Source organism: Procambarus clarkii, chromosome 27, assembly GCF_040958095.1.
Source record: "Procambarus clarkii isolate CNS0578487 chromosome 27, FALCON_Pclarkii_2.0, whole genome shotgun sequence".
In the NCBI taxonomy this organism is placed as follows: Eukaryota; Metazoa; Arthropoda; class Malacostraca; order Decapoda; family Cambaridae; genus Procambarus; species Procambarus clarkii.
In genome coordinates, this window is record NC_091176.1 from 13112373 (window position 1) to 13136558 (window position 24186).

Here is a 24186-nt window from a genome sequence, read left to right on the forward strand (position 1 = left end):
GGTGGCTCTATGTCTTGGTGGCTCCATGTCTTGGTGGCTCCATGTCTAGGTGGCTCTATGTCTTGGTGGCTCCATGTCTAGGTGGCTCCATGTCTTGGTGGCTCCATGTCTAGATGGCTCTATGTCTTGGTGGCTCTATGTCTTGGTGGCTCCATGTCTTGGTGGCTCTATGTCTTGGTGGCTCTATGTCTTGGTGGCTCCATGTCTTGGTGGCTCCATGTCTTGGTGGCTCCATGTCTTGGTGGCTCTATGTCTTGGTGGCTGCATGTCTTGGTGGCTCCATGTCTTGGTGGCTCCATGTCTTGGTGGCTCTATGTCTTGGTGGCTCTATGTCTTGGTGGCTGCATGTCTTGGTGGCTCCATGTCTAGGTGGCTCCATGTCTAGGTGGCTCCATGTCTTGGTGGCTCCATGTCTTGGTGACTCCATGTCTAGGTGGCTCCCTCTCCCGTGGTACATAGTCATCTGCAATTAACACATCTGTGCTTGTTCCCATCCCAGAGAACTGTCGAGCATCTTATGCTAATTGACTATTTAGCTGACAAACTAGACATCTTTAACTCTCGGGTTGTATACAAAACTGCTTATTTTTCAACACTGATGTTTCTTAGAAGCCAAAATTATTCATATTAACTCGCAAGGAAGCTCTGTTCTCTCTGCTTCCTGATGCTGGCGACGCATCGCACAATGTTGAATACGCCAAATTTTGCAGAGAAATGCTAAACAGAAAGTCTTGTCATGTGACAGCTAGATGTCTAAATATTCTTATCAAGTATACAAAGTAGGTGTGAAATGAAGTCATTTCCAATGAAAATTTCACACTAAAAATGAGGTTAAACAAGGACCCTGTTACCTAGCAGAAAAATAGGTACCTAGGTGTTAGTCAGCTGTCACGGGCTGCTTCCTGGGGGTGGAGGTTTGGTCGAGGACCGGGCCGCGGGGACACTAAAGCCCCGAAATCATCTCAAGATAACCTCTCAAGATATAGTTCCTTATTACTTGTCCTCTCTCCCGATTCAATGATTATTGCAAGGGTTCCGCCCCAGTAGGGCTGTCTGTCACACGGGCGGTACTGAGGCCAGTGGCTTGGTCAGTGCTGAGGATCTAGTTAAATGTTGCACTTACGAAAGAAACTATAGACACAACATGATGAAAAGATGTATATGATATAGAGCTCCGTACAGCCTCGCGATCAATCCCAGTAAAGGTGCTCCAATTATTTGCCATACACAATACCTGTATTATCAAGATCTCAAATACATTTGCTTGACAGAGAGATGCCAGTTAAGTTAGAGACATGAAAGTCATTCAGAATATCATACTGAGTGAAACTGGTGATCTTAACACAACTTGAGACAGTTAAGCAAGTCCCAGCTGTGTCTGGGTACAAGTGACAGGATGAACAACCCAGCGGGTTTTCTTCCTATTGGGGAGTGTTGTACATGCTGCTATGGCGGTGTGTCCACTCACAGGATGAGTGGCACTGCCCAATACTGTCACTATGGCGGTGTGTTCACTCACAGGATGAGCGGCGCTACCCAATACTGTCACTATGGCGGTGTGTCCACTCACAGGATGAGTGGCGCTGCCCAATACTGTCACTATGGCGGTGTGTCCACTCACAGGATGAGTGGCGCTGCCCAATACTGTCACTATGGCGGTGTGTCCACTCACAGGATGAGCGGCGCTACCCAATACTGTCACTATGGCGGTGTGTCCACTCACAGGATGAGTGGCGCTGCCCAATACTGTCACTATGGCGGTGTGTCCACTCACAGGATGAGCGGCGCTACCCAATACTGTCACTATGGTGGTGTGTCCACTCACAGGATGAGCGGCGCTGCCCAATACTGTCACTATGGCGGTGTGTCCACTCACAGGATGAGCGGCGCTACCCAATACTGTCACTATGGCGGTGTGTCCACTCACAGGATGAGTGGCGCTGCCCAATACTGTCACTATGGCGGTGTGTCCACTCACAGGATGAGCGGCGCTACCCAATACTGTCACTATGGCGGTGTGTCCACTCACAGGATGAGCGGCGCTACCCAATACTGTCACTATGGCGGTGTGTCCACTCACAGGATGAGTGGCGCTGCCCAATACTGTCACTATGGCGGTGTGTCCACTCGCAGGATGAGCGGCGCTACCCAATACTGTCATTATGGCGGTGTGTCCACTCACAGGATGAGCGGCGCTGCCCAATACTGTCACTATGGCGGTGTGTCCACTCGCAGGATGAGCGGCGCTACCCAATAAACTCGCCCCTCGGGGCAAAATTTAAAAAATTTAAATATAGTTCAAAGTGCAGTTCTTGAACGGTCAGCGTCTCAGCTTGTGGGTTGAGAACTGTGGGACCTGTGTGACTGTTGACCCCGGTAAGTTAACTTACCCCAGGAAATATTCAGGACGCAAATATTATGCTTATATTCCCCCACTTATTGCTACTTGCTCGCTGGCCTTATGAGCACAGGGAAGGTATAGTGGTCGGCAGGGGAGGTATGGTGGTTGGCAGGAGAGGTATGGTGGTTGGCAGGGGAGGTATGGTGGTTGGCAGGGGAGGTATAGTGGTCGGCAGGGGAGGTATGGTGGTTGGCAGGGGAGGTATAGTGGTCGGCAGGGGAGGTATGGTGGTTGGCAGGGGAGGTATGGTGGTTGGCAGGGGAGGTATGGTGGTTGGCAGGGGAGGTATAGTGGTCGGCAGGGGAGGTATGGTGGTTGGCAGGAGAGGTATGGTGGTTAGCAGGGGAGGTATGGTGGTTGGCAGGGGAGGTATGGTGGTTGGCAGGGGAGGTATGGTGGTTGGCAGGGGAGGTATAGTGGTCGGCAGGGGAGGTATGGTGGTTGGCAGGGGAGGTATAGTGGTCGGCAGGGGAGGTATAGTGGTTGGCAGGGGAGGTATGGTGGTTGGCAGGGGAGGTATAGTGGTCGGCAGGGGAGGTATAGTGGTCGGGAGGGGAGGTACAGTGGTCGGGAGGGGAGGTATAGTGGTCGGGAGGGGAGGTACAGTGGTCGGCAGGGGAGGTACAGTGGTCGGCAGGGGAGGTATAGTGGTCGGGAGGGGAGGTACAGTGGTCGGCAGGGGAGGTACAGTGGTCGGGAGGGGATGTACAGTGGTCGGCAAGGGAGGTACAGTGGTCGGCAGGGGAGGTACAGTGGTCGGCAGGGGAGGTACAGTGGTCGGCAGGGGAGGTACAGTGGTCGGCAGGGGAGGTACAGTGGTCGGCAGGGGAGGTACAGTGGTCGGCAGGGGAGGTACAGTGGTCGGCAGGGGATGTACAGTGGTCGGCAGGGGAGGTACAGTGGTCGGCAGGGGAGGTACAGTGGTCGGCAGGGGAGGTACAGTGGTCGGCAGGGGAGGTACAGTGGTCGGGACGGGAGGTACAGTGGTCGGCAGGGGAGGTACAGTGGTCGGCAGGGGAGGTACAGTGGTCGGCAGGGGAGGTACAGTGGTCGGCAGGGGAGGTACAGTGGTCGGCAGGGGAGGTACAGTGGTCGGCAGGGGAGGTACAGTGGTCGGCAGGGGAGGTACAGTGGTCGGCAAGGGAGGTAACGTGGTCGGCAGGGGATGTACAGTGGTCGGCAGGGGAGGTACAGTGGGCGGCAGGGGAGGTACAGTGGTCGGCAGGGGAGGTACAGTGGTCGGCAGGGGAGGTACAGTGGTCGGCAGGGGAGGTACAGTGGTCGGCAGGGGAGGTACAGTGGTCGGCAGGGGAGGTACAATGGTTGGCAGAGGAGGTACAGTGGTCGGGAGGGGAGGTACAGTGGTCGGCAGGGGAGGTACAATGGTTGGCAGGGGAGGTACAATGGTTGGCAGGGGAGGTACAATGGTTGGCAGGGGAGGTACAGTGGTTGGCAGGGGAGGTACAATGGTTGGCAGGGGAGGTACAGTGGTCGGCAGGGGAGGTATAGTGGTCGGCAGGGGAGGTACAGTGGTCGGCAGGGGAGGTATAGTGGTCGGCAGGGGAGGTATAGTGGTCGGCAGGGGAGGTACAGTGGTCGGCAGGGGCGTCACCCAGCACCAGGGCCGCGTGGGTGAGGGCCGGGGTTATCAGCTGCTGATGGGACGATATCAGGGTGGCCGCCCCTGCACCACACTGACACGTAACTCTTGCACAAACAAGGATGAACCATCTCTACCACAGTCTCCACCACATGGAAAGTCTCGGGGTGACGGCAGGCCCCTACCTAGACGGGTGACAGGAGCCTCGTGCACGGACGGGTGACAGGAGCCTCGTACACGGACGGGTGACAGGAGCCTCGTACACGGACGGGTGAGAGGAGCCTCGTACACGGACGGGTGAGAGGAGCCTCGTACACGGACGGGTGAGAGGAGCCTCGTACATAGACTGTGTGTACACTCCGCCAGTCAAGTACAGCAAGGACAACGTACAAAGACTCGACCCCATGGCAGCCTCCCACCTCTGTCAACACCTGCTAACAAGATGAACCTTATCCCGGGGGTAAGATGACACTGCCTGATGACCCAGCCTGACCTCAGAAGCCTCCAGCATTGACCTCTTGGGCTGAGTTTCGTTACCAACACACTGAAGGTTTTGCCTGGTGAATACCACCAGTCACTCTGTGATTAAACATAAATTATTACAGCAGCAACGAAAATAGAGATAATCATTTCATTTTTCAAAGTCAATCACATATTAGCATTAAGAACAGTACACCGCATAAATATATGGAGCGCGAAGCGAGTTAGCAGTAACGTTAAATAATAATTCACAAAATGTATTTGTAATATATATATATCGCTTCTTAGTGTGTACAAAGTTCCATTAAGACTAAATATACTTGGTGGTTGATCAGTAACGTAATGCAGTGGCTTTAAGAACCCTACAGAGGTTGATAGGCCTTGACCCCAACACTACCACCACCAAGGGTATGCTACATTGAGAAGCGTACCTCCTGCTACTCCCAGTTTATACACTAACAGTTTACTTTAGGCTTGTACTGTGATAAGAACCTTGCTGCTTGATCAGTAAGATATGGTGCTGGCCTCAATTAACCATCAGGGGAGTTGAAACGCATTAGTTGTGATAACGTTTATACTAGAATGACATAAAATAATGATCAGAAAAGTCATTTTCACGCTTCAGAGTGTTGTACATGCTGCTATGGCGGTGTGTCCACTCACAGGATGAGTGGCGCTGCCCAATACTGTCACTATGGTGGTGTGTCCACTCACAGGATGAGTGGCGCTGCCCAATACTGTCACTATGGTGGTGTGTCCACTCACAGGATGAGTGGCGCTGCCCAATACTGTCACTATGGTGGTGTGTCCACTCACAGGATGAGTGGCGCTGCCCAATACTGTCACTATGGCGGTGTGTCCACTCACAGGATGAGTGGCGCTGCCCAATACTGTCACTATGGCGGTGTGTCCACTCACAGGATGAGTGGCGCTGCCCAATACTGTCACTATGGTGGTGTGTCCACTCACAGGATGAGTGGCGCTGCCCAATACTGTCACTATGGTGGTGTGTCCACTCACAGGATGAGTGGCGCTGCCCAATACTGTCACTATGGCGGTGTGTCCACTCACAGGATGAGTGGCGCTGCCCAATACTGTCACTATGGCGGTGTGTCCACTCACAGGATGAGTGGCGCTGCCCCATAAACTTGCCGAAAAACACTAAAGGCAAATCTTGGCGAGAAAAAGAAGCGAGCGACACCACACACACATATTTTCGGCGCAAGGGGATCATAGCCTGAGGCAGACCCCGCACGCCGCCACCACCACCCTGCTAAACGGCGCTCTTGTGACCAGACCGCAGGAGAGACCACCACGCATGCACTTCCCCGCGTAAATCCTCACACAATCACACTCAAGCCCTTCGGTTGATTTGGCCGGGAGTAAATATAACTACTGCGCCTCAGTAACCCTTTCCACCACCGCCCACGGGATAGGTAAGGGTTACATCATAAATAAATAAATACAAAAATGAATGCATGGAGAGAATAAATTTACAGAGGACGCGACAAGCTGCAGGCGACCTCTCAAGTGAGGGGACGGTGGCAGGCGACCTCTCAAGTGAGGGGACGGTGGCAGGCGACCTCTCAAGTGAGGGGACGGTGGCAGGCGACCTCTCAAGTGAGGGGACGGTGGCAGGCGACCTCTCAAGTGAGGGGACGGTGGCAGGCGACCTCTCAAGTGAGGGGACGGTGGTAGGCGACCTCTCAAGTGAGGGGACGGTGGCAGGCGACCTCTCAAGTGAGGGGACGGTGGCAGGCGACCTCTCAAGTGAGGGGACGGTGGCAGGCGACCTCTCAAGTGAGAGGACGGTGGCAGGCGACCTCTCAAGTGAGGGGACGGTGGCAGGCGACCTCTCAAGTGAGGGGACGGTGGCAGGCGACCTCTCAAGTGAGGGGACGGTGGCAGACTATCTCTGGAGTGGCATACCGTAAGTGACCCCAGGAGCTCCCCCTGACCTTGCCAAAGTTATGTATCCACACTCAAGTACACTCACTCACTCACTCACTCACTCACTCACTCACTCACTCACTCACTCACTCACGCTAGTGAGGAGAACTTTAGTTTAATTCGTTTATTACTTTCTACTAGCTATACCCATGGTGTGGGCGGGTAGTAGAAAGGTTTCAGTGCCACATAATAGGTACAAGCAATGTACTTATGATCAGCTAGCTACATAAAACTTGTTGTCAGGCACGCCGCCACCCAGTAGGTGGAGGACACGTCACAACCACCTCCAGGCACCGTCAACGGTCACCAAACTTAGAGATACTTCAATACAACTTCTGGTAGTGCATCATTTGTAATTAAATATTGATACATTTCTTGAACATTTGTAATATTCATTAACTATAAATTCCAGATTTTTTTGTCATATACCATCACAGGGTTATCTTGAGGTTATCTTGAAATGATTTCGGGGCTTAGCATCCCCGCGGCCCGGTCCTTGACCAGGCCTCCTTTTTGTTACACCCCCCCGTCTACGCCCAGCAGTAGTAACATGTAGGAATTTGCTTATCTTATTAGATCCATAGTTATGTGGCTCTTCTTACATGATAACATGATGATAGATGGGGTAACTAGTAAAAAGTTCAGTTTGTCTCAGATCTAGAAAGTTCCGCTGAAGTTTTTATGTATTATTTTTCTCCTGTCGCGTTTAGGCAATCCAAGGTTATAGTGAACTTCTTCCTTGAAGGCAATCTAATTCATCAATTCAATCATGCATTTTGAAAGCCAACATGAGATGGAATCCACATGAAATAGACTCTGTTACCATCATTAATAAACAGATTTGAAATTAAATTCCTATGGATGCCATCACATGTTGGCATCTCAAGGCATGACACTGTTGATATGCTTGCTAAGTCAGCCTGTAGAAAACCAGTGGTAGAAATTGATATGGGTGTTTCATTAGCAGTGACGAAGAGAATACTTAAACAAATATCTAATGAAAATCTCACTGACCTAACAAATTCACAAAGACCTGAAAGTTGTAGCATTAAATATTATGATAGATATCGTGAGGAGACATTCACATGTGGGACTAATAGAACAAGAACCCGGCAATGTGATGTTATAGTGGCCAGAATACGCCTGGGATATAGACGTATCTGGCAGCTTTCTAAAAACCCAAATGTCGAGTACACAATGTGTCAACTTTGTGAAAGAGAAAACATGCACTCCCTTGAACATTATATTGTAGAATGTCTCATACTGACTGACTTTCGCCCTCCTGGGCTGAGGTATGCTGAACTCTGTAGTTACTATATGAGTACTGGAACACTTGATGATATATTGGACTTGTACCCAAGATTGACCATGTGATGTAACTATATAACCTTAATCACCTCCAGTGATTAAGTGCTTAATTGCACACTAGTTTCTCTATCAGCTACCTAACCCTGTCAGAGTAAAAGAGACAAATGTATATGAATGCATGTGTGTGTGTATATATGTATATGAACGTATATGTGCATGTATATATACGTGTGACAATGTCAGACCACGGAGGAAAAATGAAACAGGAAATTTCCTTAAGTACTTTCGTATATTAAATACATCTTCAGAAGGTCATTTTACAGATCGAGTGATGGGTATAAATAGGCAGGAAGGAGTGGTGAAGTAAGGTGAGGTACAATACTTGGACAACGCAGAAGGCCCATTGGCCCATCTGATGCACCCAATTGGCACATCCGATGTAGCACAATGGCCCATCTGATACAGCAGACATACAAGCATAATATATAGGTAATTATAACATAAAGAAGTAAATATATACAATAAATTAGTGAGACAAATGTTTTTCAATGATTCTACTTAAATCGCCCTTTAGCTGATCTATTAGAAATGGATCTAAGTTATATAGACCACTGCTAATATTCAAATTACTTTCTTTGGTGATCTGTATCAAAGCAGATTCAATTATGTTTCTGTTATAGGTGCTTTTACAATTGTAAAAGTGGGCGGTGACGACTCCCACACCCATCGAGTGGGCGGTGACGGCCCCCACACCCATCCAGTGGGCGGTGACGGCCCCCACACCCATCCAGTGGGCGGTGGCGGCCCCCCACACCCATCCAGTGGGCGGTGACGACTCTCACACCCATCTAGTGGGCGGTGACGGCCCCCCACACCCATCCAGTGGGCGGTGACGACTCCCACACCCATCCAGTGGGCGGTGACGGACCTCACACCCATCCAGTGGGCGGTGATGGCCCCCCACACTCATCCAGTGGGCGGTGACGGCCCCCCACACCCATCCAGTGGGCGGTGACGACTCCCACACCCATCCAGTGGGCGGTGACGGCCCCCCACACCCATCCAGAGGGCGGTGACGACTCCCACACCCATCCAGTGGGCGGTGACGGCCCCCACACCCATCCAGTGGGCGGTGACGACTCTCACACCCATCCAGTGGGCGGTGACGGCCCCCCACACTCATCCAGTGGGCGGTGACGACTCCCACACCCATCCAGTGGGCGGTGACGGCCCCCACACCCATCCAGTGGGCGGTGACGGCCCCCCACACCCATCCAGTGGGCGGTGACGGCCCCCACACCCATCCAGTGGGCGGTGACGGCCCCCACACTCATCCAGTGGGCGGTGACGGCCCCCCACACCCATCCAGTGGGCGGTGACGGCCCCCCACACCCATCCAGTGGGCGGTGACGGCCCCCCACACCCATCCAGTGGGCGGTGACGGCCCCCCACACCCATCCAGTGGGCGGTGACGGCCCCCACACTCATCCAGTGGGCGGTGACGGCCCCCCACACCCATCCAGTGGGCGGTAACGGCCCCCACACTCATCCAGTGGGCGGTGACGGAAAGATTAGTCTCGTGCATACACTATCTACAGTAAGCAACCATGTTATACTTGATTAAATTAAATTAATGGTTGTACATCACAAGAAGTGGGTAACAGAGGTATAAGGTCTTGATAAACACTAGGACAGCCAGGAGTGAGAGGGCGGAGCCCATGCTAACCCTGGCCCCTGGTGTGTGTGTGTGTGTGTGTGTGTGTGTGTGTGTGTGTGTGTGTGTGTGTGTGTGTGTGTGTGTGTGTGTGTACATAAACACATGACCATATCAAATGACCGAGTGCGCTAGAAGAGTGCATGTAACTCGGTTATCATTGGTTCAGCAGCTGCAACGTGAGATCACTCAGATAAATGCTGTGGACGTCGTGACATCAGGCAGGTGAGCACCAGGTGACGCTGATGGAGCGTGGACGTCGTGACATCAGGCAGGTGAGCACCAGGTGACGCTGATGGAGCGTGGGCGTCGTGACATCAGGCAGGTGAACACCAGGTGACGCTGATGGAGCGTGGACGTCGTGACATCATGTAGACTTTCACAGTTGTTTGTGTATTTGTTGGAGTATCTGATTTAATTCATGGTGAATTTAATATTAGAGTTAAGTATTCCTTCGTCAACGGAACTTGGACCTTCATATCCCTGTGATAAACTCACACTCTCAAGACCTTTTCTTACCTGCTTCAGTTTATTATAGTTAAGTTATTATATGAAATGGCTCACACATACACACACACACACACACACACACACACACACACACACACACACACACACACACACACACACACACACACATATATATATATATATATATATATATATACATATATATATATATATATGTATATATATATATATATGTATATAGAAGTTTGTGAGGGTACCACCTCTGGTGCCAATGTGGGGACCCATAGCCTCGGAGAAGAAAATAAAAAGTATTCAGAGGAGACCTTGTGGTCTCTCACTGAACACTAATATTATCTTCTCCTACCACCCCCATTCTTTTGTATGTACACATATATATTTACTTTATTTGAACTTTGTTACAAAAAAGGAGTTACATATATATGTATATATATATAAATATATGTATATATATATATATATATATATATATATATATATATATATATATATATATATATATATACGCACACATTGGATGAGGTAGCCGGCGGTGCCCAGGTCTCGCTCCTCCCCATGTCCCCTCTATCTTTGTTCGTTTTCTCACCCTATCTCCCACTGTCTCACTTTCCCCCGTCTTTCTTCCCGTACTAAGCTCTTTCCTATCCTCTCCCCCCTCTTCTCCCTTCTACTCACATCTTCAATCCTCTTCCTCCCCTCTCTCTCTCTTTCTATCTCCCCCAACGTCCTTTCTCTCACCTCCCTCCCCCTCCCCCCTCCCTGTCTCTCGGAAGATACACTCCCAACAAACACAGACCGTAACCATAACGTTATTTACACAATTAGCATGTGATGTAATGTTGTAAAAACGTACATACAAAACGTTGCAGTTACATTGTGTGTAAGTTGAGATATTATGATTTTTTTATTAACACATTGGGTACATCGGCATTTGTGCAGCTGCCCTAGACTATATAAAGGGGAGTACAGTGTGTCAAAAAGCTAGCTACGTGATGCTAAAAAATCCCCATCACACAGGATGGTTAGTCATACAGAGGCATGTGATCAGTAGTCTGCACTGGCAGACTCCGGGTGCATTATGAGGATATCATCAACACAAGAGTGAATAAGGTAGCAGTGATACTAAAAGTCCCCATCTCGCAGTTGAAAACTCTTAGGAAACGAAACCCACATTTCAGACTTCGCAGTAGGCGCTGGGATTCGGAATAAGAGCAGATCTTTCTTACAAGGGTGGGGGGGGGGGGGAGCACTGTTACAGACCCCTGACTGACCTATGACAGTCCCATACCACCCATGTGTGTCATTTTAGAAGAGTTGCGCGAGGCTAGCTCCAAGCGTCTAGCCTCCATCCTTGGACAGAGAAAACAAAAACATAAAAAACAATCTAAGTGTTTCAAGCAGTTTATACAGGTTGTACAAAACATCGATAAACAAGTAGGACATATTCATAAATATATTTGCATTTAATATTATCATGAACACGGTACAGCGGTGGTGAACACTGTACCCACCTCCCACAACCCAATCCCCGCCCCCCCCATACAAACAACCCCCCCTACATGGAGCCCTTACCCCCCACCCCTGTCACCCCCATCTACCCCCCCCCTGGACCCCTCCTACTCAGTACTCTCCCTCCATATTATCTCTCACTATTCTCCCCATCTCCACCCTCCTCCTCCCTCCATTGTTTTCACCTCTTGTTGGTCTCTCAGTCCGCTGTTTGAGGTAACACAAAACGTCTTAGTAGTGGGCGCGTCTTGAACAAGTAGTGAGAGTGGACAGTGTCTGGTGGACCGTCACGGGTCAGACGGATGTGAAGGGCTAGACGGGGAGTGGACAGTGTCTGGTGGACCGTCACGGGTCAGACGGGGAGTGGACAGTGTCTGGTGGACCGTCACGGGTCAGACGGGGAGTGGACAGTGTCTGGTGGACCGTCACGGGTCAGACGGATGTGAAGGGCTAGACGGGGAGTGGACAGTGTCTGGTGGACCGTCCCGGGACGGAGGGTCGTGGAGCGCTATACGAGGGAGGAAGGTATATGCTAATATGCCCTCCTATAACCTATAATTATCTTCGTCCCCATGACTGTTAATGGGCGCCCGAGGGCCTTGTGCAATACCTGACCCTAAGCTGGGACTCACCCGAGTCCCAGCTAGGCCTCGTCCAAGCTTCACCTGAGCCCAGCACCTGAGCCTAGCACCTGAGCCTGGCACCTGAGCCTAGCACCTGAGCCTAGCACCTGAGCCCAGCACCTGAGCCTAGCAACTGAGCCCAGCACCTGAGCCTAGCGCCTGAGCCTAGCACCTGAGCCCAGCACCTGAGCCCAGCACCTGAGCTTAGCGACTGAGCCTAGCACCTGAGCCCAGCACCTGAGCTTAGCGCCTGAGCCTAGCACCTGAGCCCAGCACCTGAGCCCAGCACCTGAGCCTAGCACCTGAGCCCAGCACCTGAGCCTAGCGCCTGAGCCTAGTGCCTGAGCCCAGCACCTTAGCCCAGCACCTGAGCCCAACGCCTGAGCCCAGCACCTGAGCCCAGCACCTGAGCCCAGCACCTGAGCCTAGCACCTGAGCCTAGCACCTGAGCCTAGCGCCTGAGCCCAGCACCTGAGCCCAGCACCTGAGCCCAGCACCTGAGCCCAGCACCTGAGCCCAGCACCTGAGCCCAGCGCCTGAGCCCAGCACCTGAGCCCAGCACCTGCACGTAGCATAATCCTTCACTATCAGTAGGAAGTAACGCGTCGTGTTTGGGGGATGCAGCACCCACACCATGTACTCGCTACCCGCTCCTTATCACACACACGAAAATGTATTATATATATATATATATATATTAATGACCACATTTTTGGTAGAAAATAACTGTTAGCAAAAATCCTTCACTGCCAAGCTCTCCCCATTACATTCACTCCTCCCACCCTCCTCCTTTTTTCTATAGCTGCCAGAAGAGAGAACGAAGTGACAATGAAGAGCCTAAAGTTAGTGATTTATGACGAAGTTAAATCAAAGTTGATAACTCAAAGGACCGAGAGCACAAACCCCGATGCAACAACAATAGTAGATAAATAACTGAGGTGCTCCCTAATGTAATGTTCCCCAGGCAATACCAGACAGATCAAAGCTGCTAGTAACAGGAAGCTTCAATCATGAACAAAGTGACTCTGAACTAATGGAACTAAGAGGGGGAGAAGAGACATAGAAAGCAGAGCTGATAGACGCAGTAGCTGGGCACACTCTGGTGGAACATAATAAGAAGGAAGCAACAAAGAGTATAAGCGAACCAGAAAGACTTGACCTGGTGTTCACACAGAAGAAGAAGAGAGGCATTGAGAGCATGGAGCATGAAATGCTACACGTGTGGACCCGTGACCACAGTGTACTGGTCCTTGTTGTTACCAAGGCTGTGGCAAGAGGACAAGAATGAAACATTAGTCTGAAATAATTGTGCACCAGAAAGGTTTAAACAAATTTTAGAGAATACTGTGGGAAATAAAACGCAAGAGAAAAAAACCACGCAAGACATGATGGACATCATACTGAACAACTGCAAAGTGGATGAGAGATCTATACCGCCTATAAGCCAAGATTAACACATCCATGGTTTTACAGGCAATGAATGGAGATAAAAGGACAAGACAGTAAGCACAAAACAGAGATGAACTACAGTATAAATATATAAATAATGCGAATGAATACGCAGCAATTTAGAGAACAGTAGAGAAGCAGTATAAAAATGACCTGGCATTCAACGCCAAGGACCAGCGTAAAGTATTTATGTAGCCACATTAGAAGGCAGATGTGGGTAAATCACCAAGCCATCAGAATGCACAAAGAATGATATGGAAGTGTGTGTGTGTGTGTGTGTGTGTGTGTGTGTGTGTGTGTGTGTGTGTGTGTGTGTGTGTGTGTGTGTGTGTGTGTGTGTGTGTGTGTAGACCTTAACTGAAGCTTCCGAGAAGTTTTCATGATGAACCTATGGCTGCCCTTCATGATGAACCCATGGCTGCCCTTCACGATGAACCCATGGCTGCCCTTCATGATGAACCCATGGCTGCCCTTCACGATGAACCCATGGCTGCCCTTCATGATGAACCCATGGCTGCCCTTCATGATGAACCCATGGCTGCCCTTCATGATGAACCCATGGCTGCCCTCTGATCCCCGCTTTCTAAGACAAAAGATACTACCAGAAGAAAGACTGACCGACATAAAAGGGACACCAGAATACAAAAAAATCCACTAGAGAAGCTGATGTAATGAAAGCCACAGTCTCACACAAGATCTTTATTACGGCTACTAAAAGAGGCAGTCACAGCTTTCTGTAGACCTCTCGCTATACTTTTAAACTTTATAATATGAACTGTATTTTATAATAGCATATATATATATATTAGTATATATAATTTTGGGATACTTATATCTAGGTCAGGCTACTGTAGGTGCTTTGGCTCTGTTGGGAATTGCTTCAGCTCAGCACCAAAACACTGGCAGAGTTCTGCATCTCCTTCTCCCTCCTCTGTTTATGGGAGAAAAAACATCTGACGAATGCGCTTTTTGAGGGAAAACTGCGGCTTGGACGAGCATAGTCTGAGGATACGTTGCTCCAGAGAAATGCGATGGAGCACAAGGTGACAGCGAAAGACTCAAGAAAAGTACGACTGTAATCAGTTGTGAGTCGTCCATAAAGTGTTTCTCATTCATAAACAGTGGGTTTGGCGTTCGGATTAACGAGCATTTAACCAATATTTTGATGATGAGCTTCTGTGTTCAAGAGGATGGGCTCTTCTGGTAGAGAGACGGTGTCGTATTTTAGAGGCCCAAGTTGAGCAGAAAGGTCTGTTGGTGTATGAGGGACTGAAGTATGTACGCAGGGAATACATGCGTACTTTACGAATATAATACACTGAATAGACTCGAAACACTGAATAGAATTGAAACACTGAAAATTGAACGCATTTCTTGAATTAAGAGTAATAAACAGATATATAATAAGATCTGTATTGCAGGCGACGCAATCGACTTAAGAATGGTCCAGGACGGACCGAAACGTCCGTCGTCGTCCCTTCACTTTCTAGTGTGTGGTCTAGTCAACAAAGATCTGTATTGGTTCGTGCCCATATTTGAAGGTCAAATTACAGATGTTAGATGCTTGTGACATAGTGAGGGCGGGGGGGGGGGGGGTTTATCACGTACAGAGCATCACTGAAAGCGGGAAGCTCACTCCCAACACTGAAGGGAACGCGCCCATAACACCCCGATTTACACACAGATATAACTCCCATATTTCCTTAGTTAAGAATTCAGGTATGCAAGGTATGGCTTCCAGGTATTTCCAATTAGTCCCGAGTGGTAACTGGTGATGCCAAGTAAATAGCCAATTTCAGAGCGCCTGGTAGCACCTCATTACACATAATATATATCACCTGCTTTAGAGGCGTCCGTCTGGACCCCTCCCGTAGAGTTATGATGGTAACGGGTAATGTGGACGAGTGCCAACTTTCCTCACACACTCTCATAATATAAACATTTATATTGAAATTTATTAAAACAAACTAAATGAAAATACCTTTAATTGGAAATTAAATAACGTTTTATATATATATATATATATATATATATATATATATATATATATATATATATATATATATATATATATATATATATATATTGGTGTATACTGGCAGCAGGTTTTCTTTCAAACATGTTTCATTGAATATGACCGCATATTCTGTATTTATTATTTTCTGGTTTCTCTAACTATTTTCTTAGCATCAGGGCTTAATTGAAATAGGAGTTCTCCAAAACTCATTTTCGTACTTTTAAGGTGAAGAAAAGAAGTGATTTACTATAGAGTGTATTACACTTATTTGTATAATTTGCACGACGTTTCGAACCTCCATGGTTCATTCTCAAGTGAACAGATCTTACAATACTAGTTGATTTTATACCCGCATTAGGTCAGGTGATAATACAATGAAGGTGAAAACATGGGGGGATACATAAGGGATAAACATAGGGCTGCAGAAGCTTATTGGCCCATACGAGGCATCTCCTATCCAAACACAAAGATTAATCCAGTGTAATTGGCCTGTTATGTTGGACATTGTCTTCTGTGTTGGCATCGAACACAGCATTCGATGCGTTGAATGGCATTGTGTTGGCATTCGATGCCAACACAGAAGACAATGTCCAACATAACAGGCCAATTACACTGGATTAATCTTTGTGTTTGGATAGGAGATGCCTCGTATGGGCCAATAAGCCTTCTGCAGCCCCTATGTTTATCCCTTATGTATCCCCCCCATGTTTTCACCTTCATTGTATTATCACCTGACCTAATGCGGGTATAAAATCAACTAGTATTGTAAGATCTGTTCACTTGAGAATGAACCATGGAGGTTCGAAACGTCGTGCAAATTATACAAATAAGTGTAATACACTCTATAGTAAATCACTTCTTTTCTTCACCTTAAAAGTACGAAAATGAGTTTTGGAGAACTCCTATTTGAGTCGGTCAGGTGAAGTCAGTCGGTCAGGTGAAGTCACAGTGAGAGGTTGTGTTAACCGGAGCTCCTGAGTGTTGTTATATTATCATAGCAATATGGAAGTTGTAGTGAAGGACCTGGTGACTCTAGTGGGAGCCCTGAGGACAGAGTTGGACTCTCTGCGGGAGGAGGTGCGTCAGCTTAAAAAACAACGAGAAGTAACGAAGGAGGAGACCAGCAGTAAAGGGACCTCGTCTTGGAGAGTTGCGAAAGACAGGGGCCTTAAGAAGACTTTGATAAAGCCGCCTTCAAACGCCATAGCAACTTCAAATTCATTTGACGTTTTGGAGGACGAGTGCTGTGGAGAGACTGTGGATCGCGCAAAAGGGAAAGCAACGAAGAGAAAGGAAGCGCAGGCCCCTCAGAAAGTAAAGGAAGTACCTAAGCAAACATTAGTTGTGGGAGATTCCCAGATAAGGTATTTGGATAGAACGTTTTGTGCTAGAGATAGGGGGAACAGGTTAAGGGTTTGCTATCCCGGAGCTGGCATTGGTGATATTATAAACAACATGAATGATATTATGGCTGGTAATGGGAACAATCCCATTATTTGCATTAGCGTGGGAGGAAATGATGTTGGTCGAGTCAGGAGTGAGGAACTGATTCAGAGGTATAAAACAGCCATAGAGTTAGTTAGGAGCAAGGGAGGAATCCCGATCATATGTGGCATTCTTCCAAGAAAGGGAGTGGGAAATGAATGGATATCGAGGGCACTTGGTGTCAATTGCCGGCTGGAAAGATATTGCAAATCAAATGCAATATCTTTCATAGACAACTGGGAACACTTCTATGGAAGAAATGAAATGTATGCTCGTGATGGGGTGCATCTATCGAGAGCTGGGGTTGTTGCTGTTGCGAACTCGCTAGAAGAAGTGGTTAGAGGTGTTTGTTTGGGTTTAAACTGTTAGTAGATAGAGGTATGGGAATTGATTTGGAGGAAGGAGGTAATAAAAGTATGTGTTTGTGGGAGAAAGGAATTGGCAAAACGATCAGGGAAAGAGAAGGTCCGCAAAATAACAATTCACTTAGGGTATATTACACTAACAGTAGAAGTCTAAGAAATAAAATTAACGAATTAAATGCTCTTGTCTGCACAGAAAAAATAGATATTATTGCACTTACCGAAACGTGGATGAATGTAGAAAATAGAGAACTATTAGCTGAATATCAAATATATGGATTTAAACTATTTCACACAGATAGATATATTAGACGAGGAGGTGGAGTAGCCATATATGTTAGGGATAATTTGAAATGTAGTCTCAAAGAGGGAATCAAAACAGAGCCACACACAGAAACTATTTGGATTGAATTAAACGAAAAAGCTAATAATATTATAATAGGAGTAATATATAGGCCACCAAATTTAGACAGAATGGAAGCAAAGCATCTATGGGATGAAATATCTAGAGCATCTAGATCTAACAGTATTTATGTCATGGGTGACTTTAATTTTAGCGGAATAAACTGGTTGAACAAAACAGGGAATAGTGAAGCAGAAGATTTTCTAGAATTAATTGACGATTGCTTTCTTACGCAACACATTAAGGAACCAACACGGGAAAATAATATTTTAGATTTAGTGTTAACTAACAGGGAAACGCAAATTAATGACATCGAAATAGGGAGTGAGCTAGGGAGCAGTGATCACAAAGAAATCAGATTTAGCATAGAATGGAATAGACCAGTAGGAGAAAATTCTGTTAAAGTGCCAGATTTTCGAAAAGCTGATTTTAATAGCCTAAGAAATTTTTTGGGTCAAATTGATTGGAAAGGCTTGGGTATGGGGTGTGGGCCGGTCTTGGAGCGAGACATGAACCCAGCGATAGGTGACTTAAATGGGGATTTCGATGTGGATTCAATATATAACTTATTTAAGAATATTCTAAACAAAGCACAGGAACGTAGTATACCATACAAATTGAATAGATCGTATACTAATGACCCAAAGTGGATAACAAAGAATTTGAAGAACCTTATAGGTAAAAAGAGAGCTTGGTACAAAAGGATTAAAAATGGGGAGATCACTTTAGAACAGGAATTCGTACAACTGGTTAGAAATGTTAAAAAAGAGATAAGGAAAGCAAAAAGAAACTATGAAGTTCGCATAGCAGGGCAAGCAAAGACAAATCCTAAAGGGTTTTTTCAGTTATATCGTACTAAGACTAGGGAAAGGATAGGTCCATTAAAAACTGAGACAGGTCAAATAACAGATAGTGATGAAGAGATGAGTAGTATTTTTAATAAATATTTTGTATCTGTATTTACTAAAGAGGAACTTAACAATATGCCTTCAGCCGAACAAGTCTATGTGGGTGGGGACGAGGACAGGTTGACGAGTTTAGCAGTTACCAGGGAGGATGTTCTTAAACAAATAGTAAAACTCAAACCAAACAAATCCCCAGGGCCGGATGAAGTGTTTGCTAGGGTGCTTAAAGAATGCAAAGAGGAGCTTTGTGACCCACTGTCAACCATATTTAATAAATCAATAGAGTCAGGCAGAGTGCCAGAGTTTTGGAAAGTTGCTAATGTGATACCAGTTTTTAAGAAAGGAGATAGATCATTTGCGTCTAACTATCGACCAATTAGCCTAACGTCTATTGTGGGAAAGTTACTCGAATCTATAATAGCAAATAAAATTCGTCTTCATCTTGAAAAACATAAATTAATAATTGAGTCGCAACATGGTTTTATAAATGGCCGTTCATGTTTAACAAATTTGTTATCTTTTTATTCTAGCATTGTTGAGGCAGTTGATAGTGGTAAGGATTGCGATGTTGTATACCTTGACTTTAGCAAAGCTTTTGATACAGTGCCACATGAAAGACTGATTAAAAAAATAGAGTCTCATGGTATTGGGGGTGCTATATTAAGCTGGATTAGGGCATGGCTATACCAAAGGAAACAGAGAGTTAGTATAAATGGAATCAAGTCAGAGTGGGAAAATGTTGTAAGTGGAGTGCCTCAAGGCTCTGTCCTGGGACCTCTGTTGTTTATAATATATATAAATGATTTAGATTCAGGTTTGAGTAGCAAAATTTGCAAATTTGCCGATGATACGAAAATCGGTAGGGAAATTAATTCGGAGGAGGACTCACTATCACTTCAAGTTGATCTAGATAGGGTTTTGAAATGGTCAAAGGATTGGCAGATGCAGTTTAATGCTGATAAATGTAAAGTTCTGAGGTTAGGTAATGATGATAGAGTTACAAGATACGAGCTAGATGGTGTTGTGATTGCGAAGTCGGATTGCGAAAGGGATCTGGGAGTTATGATTAGTAAGAATTTAAAACAAAAGGATCAATGCATAAATGTTCGTAATAAGGCAAATCGGACACTTGGATTTATTAATCGCAGCGTTAGTAACAAGACACCTGGTGTGGTTCTCAAGCTATATCTTGCTCTAGTTAGGCCCCATTTAGATTATGCAGTTCAGTTTTGGTCGCCATATTATAGAATGGATATAAATTCACTTGAACGTGTCCAGCGTAGGATGACTAAGTTAATTCCCCAAATTAGAAATCTTTCATATGAAGAAAGATTAACAAAGCTTAAGTTGCATTCACTGGAAAGGCGAAGAGTTAGGGGTGACATGATAGAGGTTTACAAGTGGATGAATGGACATAACCGGGGGGATATTAATAGGGTATTAAAAGTATCAACACAGGACAGAACACGAAACAATGGATATAAATTGGATAAGTTTAGATTTAGGAAAGACTTGGGTAAATACTGGTTCAGTAACAGGGTTGTTGATTTGTGGAACCAATTGCCGCGTAACATTGTGGAGGTGGGGTCCCTCGATTGTTTCAAGCACGGGTTGGACAAGTATATGAGTGGGATTGGGTGGTTATAGAATAGGAGCTGCCTCGTATGGGCCAATAGGCCTTCTGCAGTTACCTTTGTTCTTATGTTCTTATGTTCTTATTTCAATTAAGCCCTGATGCTAAGAAAATAGTTAGAGGGATAGAAGCCCTAAACCAGAAAATAATAAATACAGAATATGCGGTCATATTCAATGAAACATATATATATATATATATATATATATATATATATATATATATATATATATATATATATATATATATATATATATATATATATATTACAAATAGGAGAGAAATCCACTTTTAAGATATAAGAAGCAGCTATAGTGTGGTATGGAAGAGTTAGGACACCAAGTCCGTAAAGTCCCGCAGCTCGAGTACGGTACGAGAGGAAGTGACTTGGACTGTGGGGGATTTAGGTCATAGCCAATCACTGGACTCCTGAAGTTATTCGACCTTTGGAAAAACAGGCTAAGGAAATTATCAGGAAGCATGGCTAAATAGCACTTAGAAGGGGTATGAGGTCAGACTAAGAGTTGGGATGTGAGGTCAGACTAAGAGTTGGGATGTGAGGACAGGCTGAGTTGAGATGTGAGGTCAGACTAAGAGTTGGGATGTGAGGACAGGCTAAGAGTTGGGATGTGAGGTCAGACTAAGAGTTGGGATGTGAGGACAGGCTGAGTTGAGATGTGAGGTCAGACTAAGAGTTGGGATGTGAGGACAGGCTAAGAGTTGGGATGTGAGGACTAAGAGCTGGGATATGAGGACAGACTAAGGGCTGGGATATGGGGACAAACTAAGAGCTGGGATATGAGGACAGACTAAGAGTTGGGATATAAGGAGAGACTAAGAGCTGGGATATAAGGACGGGACGAAGGAACAGTGCCCAAACACTTGGCCCATTAGATACTGAAATTTCAATCTGTAAAAAGCTAGGAAGTTGCTGTACCGGCCAGTCCAAGTGACTGGACCAATGAAACATAAAAAAACAGATAAAATCAAGCCCTATGGACCGATCACACCGAGAAGATGGAGATAAAAGTAGCTTTATTGTTTTAGTAAATGTTATCAAGCTTAAAAAAAATATATATAGGCTTAAATATATAGCTGTGAATAATGTGCGTGTTTCGTTCCACATGTTCACATAGCATCTTTAGTGACAATTGGTACATAATGCATAATTGTATACGGAACCGTCTCCTCGGTGGTTCTCTCGTGAATAATGTTAACTGCTGACTGGAACTGTTATTCGTAGAGTACCCTAACCTAACCTAACTGTTTCTACGTTTATGTGATACTGTTGATGGTCTTAATAGCTTTGTTTGCAGTCGTTACCTTCTTGCCATTAACTCATTCAAAACAAGACGCCAATCAAAACTCGCGTTACGCTTGGATTTAAGTGTTTCCTCTTGTGAGTGGATGCTGCGCACAACAGATTCGAGACGCCCTTCTTTCAGAAGCAATTCGATGTCCTCCTTTGATAACGTGGATCGCGTGCTGAAAGAATGCAACAGCATCAGTAGGGTCTGCATATTTAAACTTATTCTCGTTGACCAAACCACACACTAGAAAGTGAAGAGACAACGACGTTTCGTCGCAATCGACTTGAGAATGGTCCAGGACGGACCGAAACGTCGTCGCCCCTTCACTTTCCAGTGTGTGGTTTGGTCAACATATTTCAGCCACGTTATTGTGACTCCTCGTCTGCTTATTCTCGTTGTCTGGGACAGAAAGCCTGTACTCAGGCTTATCGAGATCCTCCTTGGCAAATTACTGACTTTTCCCAGGGTGAAACCCACAACAGCTGTCTAACCCACAGGCCCAAGTAAACAGTAAACAGGCACAGTAACCCATTTTACTGGTACGCGAACAGAGGCATTGTGTGAAAAGAAACGTGCCCAGCCGTTTCTGTTCTGCCCGGGGATTGAACCCCGGGCAGATATGTTGTACCCCGGGTACCTCGGGAGTGAGCCGAGGGCGTAGACCACTGTGATACGTGCGCTTATTACTTCACGGAGACACGTTAAAATGAGGGCATCAAGGTCACCTCTTGGTCAATAACTGGAGGAGTTCGTCCCAGGCCATCGTCTGCAGCTGTAGGGCGCTCAGATACACCTTGTCCTCCTCCGCCTTCGCCTCGTCGGCTCCCTGAGATGGAAGAGAAGATATCGTTGTTGAATGCCTCAAAATTAGTGACTTAATTTTAACTGTCGTCACTCCTTGAGCCGCGTGATGCATACACGAACCGATATGAATAATGGCAATGAAAACTATGATATATAGCCACAATGGATAAATAAGCGAAGGTATATTTTTATTGTTATATTAATTAAAACGCATCTTGAAATATATTGGTGGTGATAATCTCGAGTTAGATAATCCTACCCACCAGGTTTTGGTAAGTGATCCTGTAGGCGTGTTGGTGCGCCATGTGTAGAGGGACCTCCCTCGTCCCGTGCAGTACCAGCTCCAAGTCCCCGATACTTCCGTTTTCTTTGACGCCAGACTGTATGTTGAAGAAAACACTTCCAATGTAAACTTTTGTAAATAGCACATCAATATTGTTCCTAATTGTAAATTTGCAATATATTTCTAGCAATAAAATATAAGTTAAAGGCATAACATAAATGTTATGTTATGTTAACCCGCTATGCACGTTAGTGGCTTTGCACGAAAATTCAACTTAATCTAACATATCTTCAATGAATATGTACCTTCACAACCCTTTATATATCTTCTTGCAAATATTTAAATAAATAAATAATTAAATAAATAAAAGTCGATAATTATTTTGTTGACAATGGTTTATGTTGCAGTCACCGATAAATTGGTGTCATTTTTGGCGAGTTTATTGTGTATCAAAAAATTCTCAGTTAATTCGAAAACTCATTTGTACCGCCATCCTGGAACCTGTAGGCAACTCCAACAGTGACGGAAGGGGGGCGGGGGGGGGGGGGGGGGGGGGTTGAAGATGTTGGTTCGAAACGCTTTGCGTAATAGTGGTTTCATTAGTATGTATAACTCTACCAGTTTCCGTGTGTTGTGGTTAAGACATTCTCCTGGCGTTTCACGAGCACTTTATCCTGGGTTCGTATCTTTGCAGGGAAGATTTATTGGGCTCAAGTCATTAACTGTTTACCCAACAGTAAAATGACTACCTGGCCACTGTGGCTTGCCCTTACACAATGTCTCGGAATTAAGCTATTTCTACCCCTTTGAGATGTATTTCTTTCTTGTCTCAATAAACATACTTGAACTTGAACTCGGAATTATGACCCGGCCTTCTTTTACTCACAATCAAGGCGTTTGGCCGTAATTCCGGATGTAACCTGAAACAATGACAGACAACATGTCCTTTCTTGTGACAATAATTACATTGTTTGACATCAGCCGAACTTGTGGAACCTGATGTGGCTCTACTAGAGTTAACAGTACCCTTAGATTTACTAGATGCCTGGTCTGCTCTGGCTGTTAGAGCAGACTTAACATTGTAATGACTACTCTTTGACTTCTCAGAATTAGCCACTAGCTAATGTACAGCCACTGTACACGCTACGTGTGCTAGTGGCTGTACAAGAAAGCAAGAACTCTTGTATATATAAATAAACAAATAAATAAAATAAACTCCTGTCCATACAATTGTACATTTACTAATATATTCTTTGTACACACATTCTTTGGAATAAACAATGAAGTGAATTGTGTGCGTTGGGTTAACTATTCTCTGCATGACTTAAGAAGTTCTGAAGAAAATACTCGTCTGATGAAAAAATGCTTGTGTCGGCTCTCTGGGGTAATAATGCTACACAAGATGTTTGGTGTAGTACACCACCTGCACACCACACTTGGCTACACGCAAAACAAAACAAA

The 24186-nt window shown here is 46.0% G+C and overlaps 1 protein-coding gene across 1 annotated transcript in view; it reads right to left on the reverse strand.

Moving 5' to 3' along the window:
• Window positions 1–20569: 20569 nt before the first annotated feature.
• The window catches only part of LOC123762676 (neuroendocrine convertase 1), a 41521-nt gene continuing 37904 nt past the window's right edge, over window positions 20570–24186 (reverse strand). The window contains exons 12-14 of the mRNA XM_045749339.2: window positions 22706–22822; window positions 22364–22464; window positions 20570–21813 (exon numbers count right to left, since the gene is read on the reverse strand). Coding sequence (XP_045605295.2) covers window positions 21648–21813; window positions 22364–22464; window positions 22706–22822 — 384 coding nt within the window. The 3' untranslated portion in view covers window positions 20570–21647. The remainder of the gene's footprint in view (window positions 21814–22363; window positions 22465–22705; window positions 22823–24186) is intronic.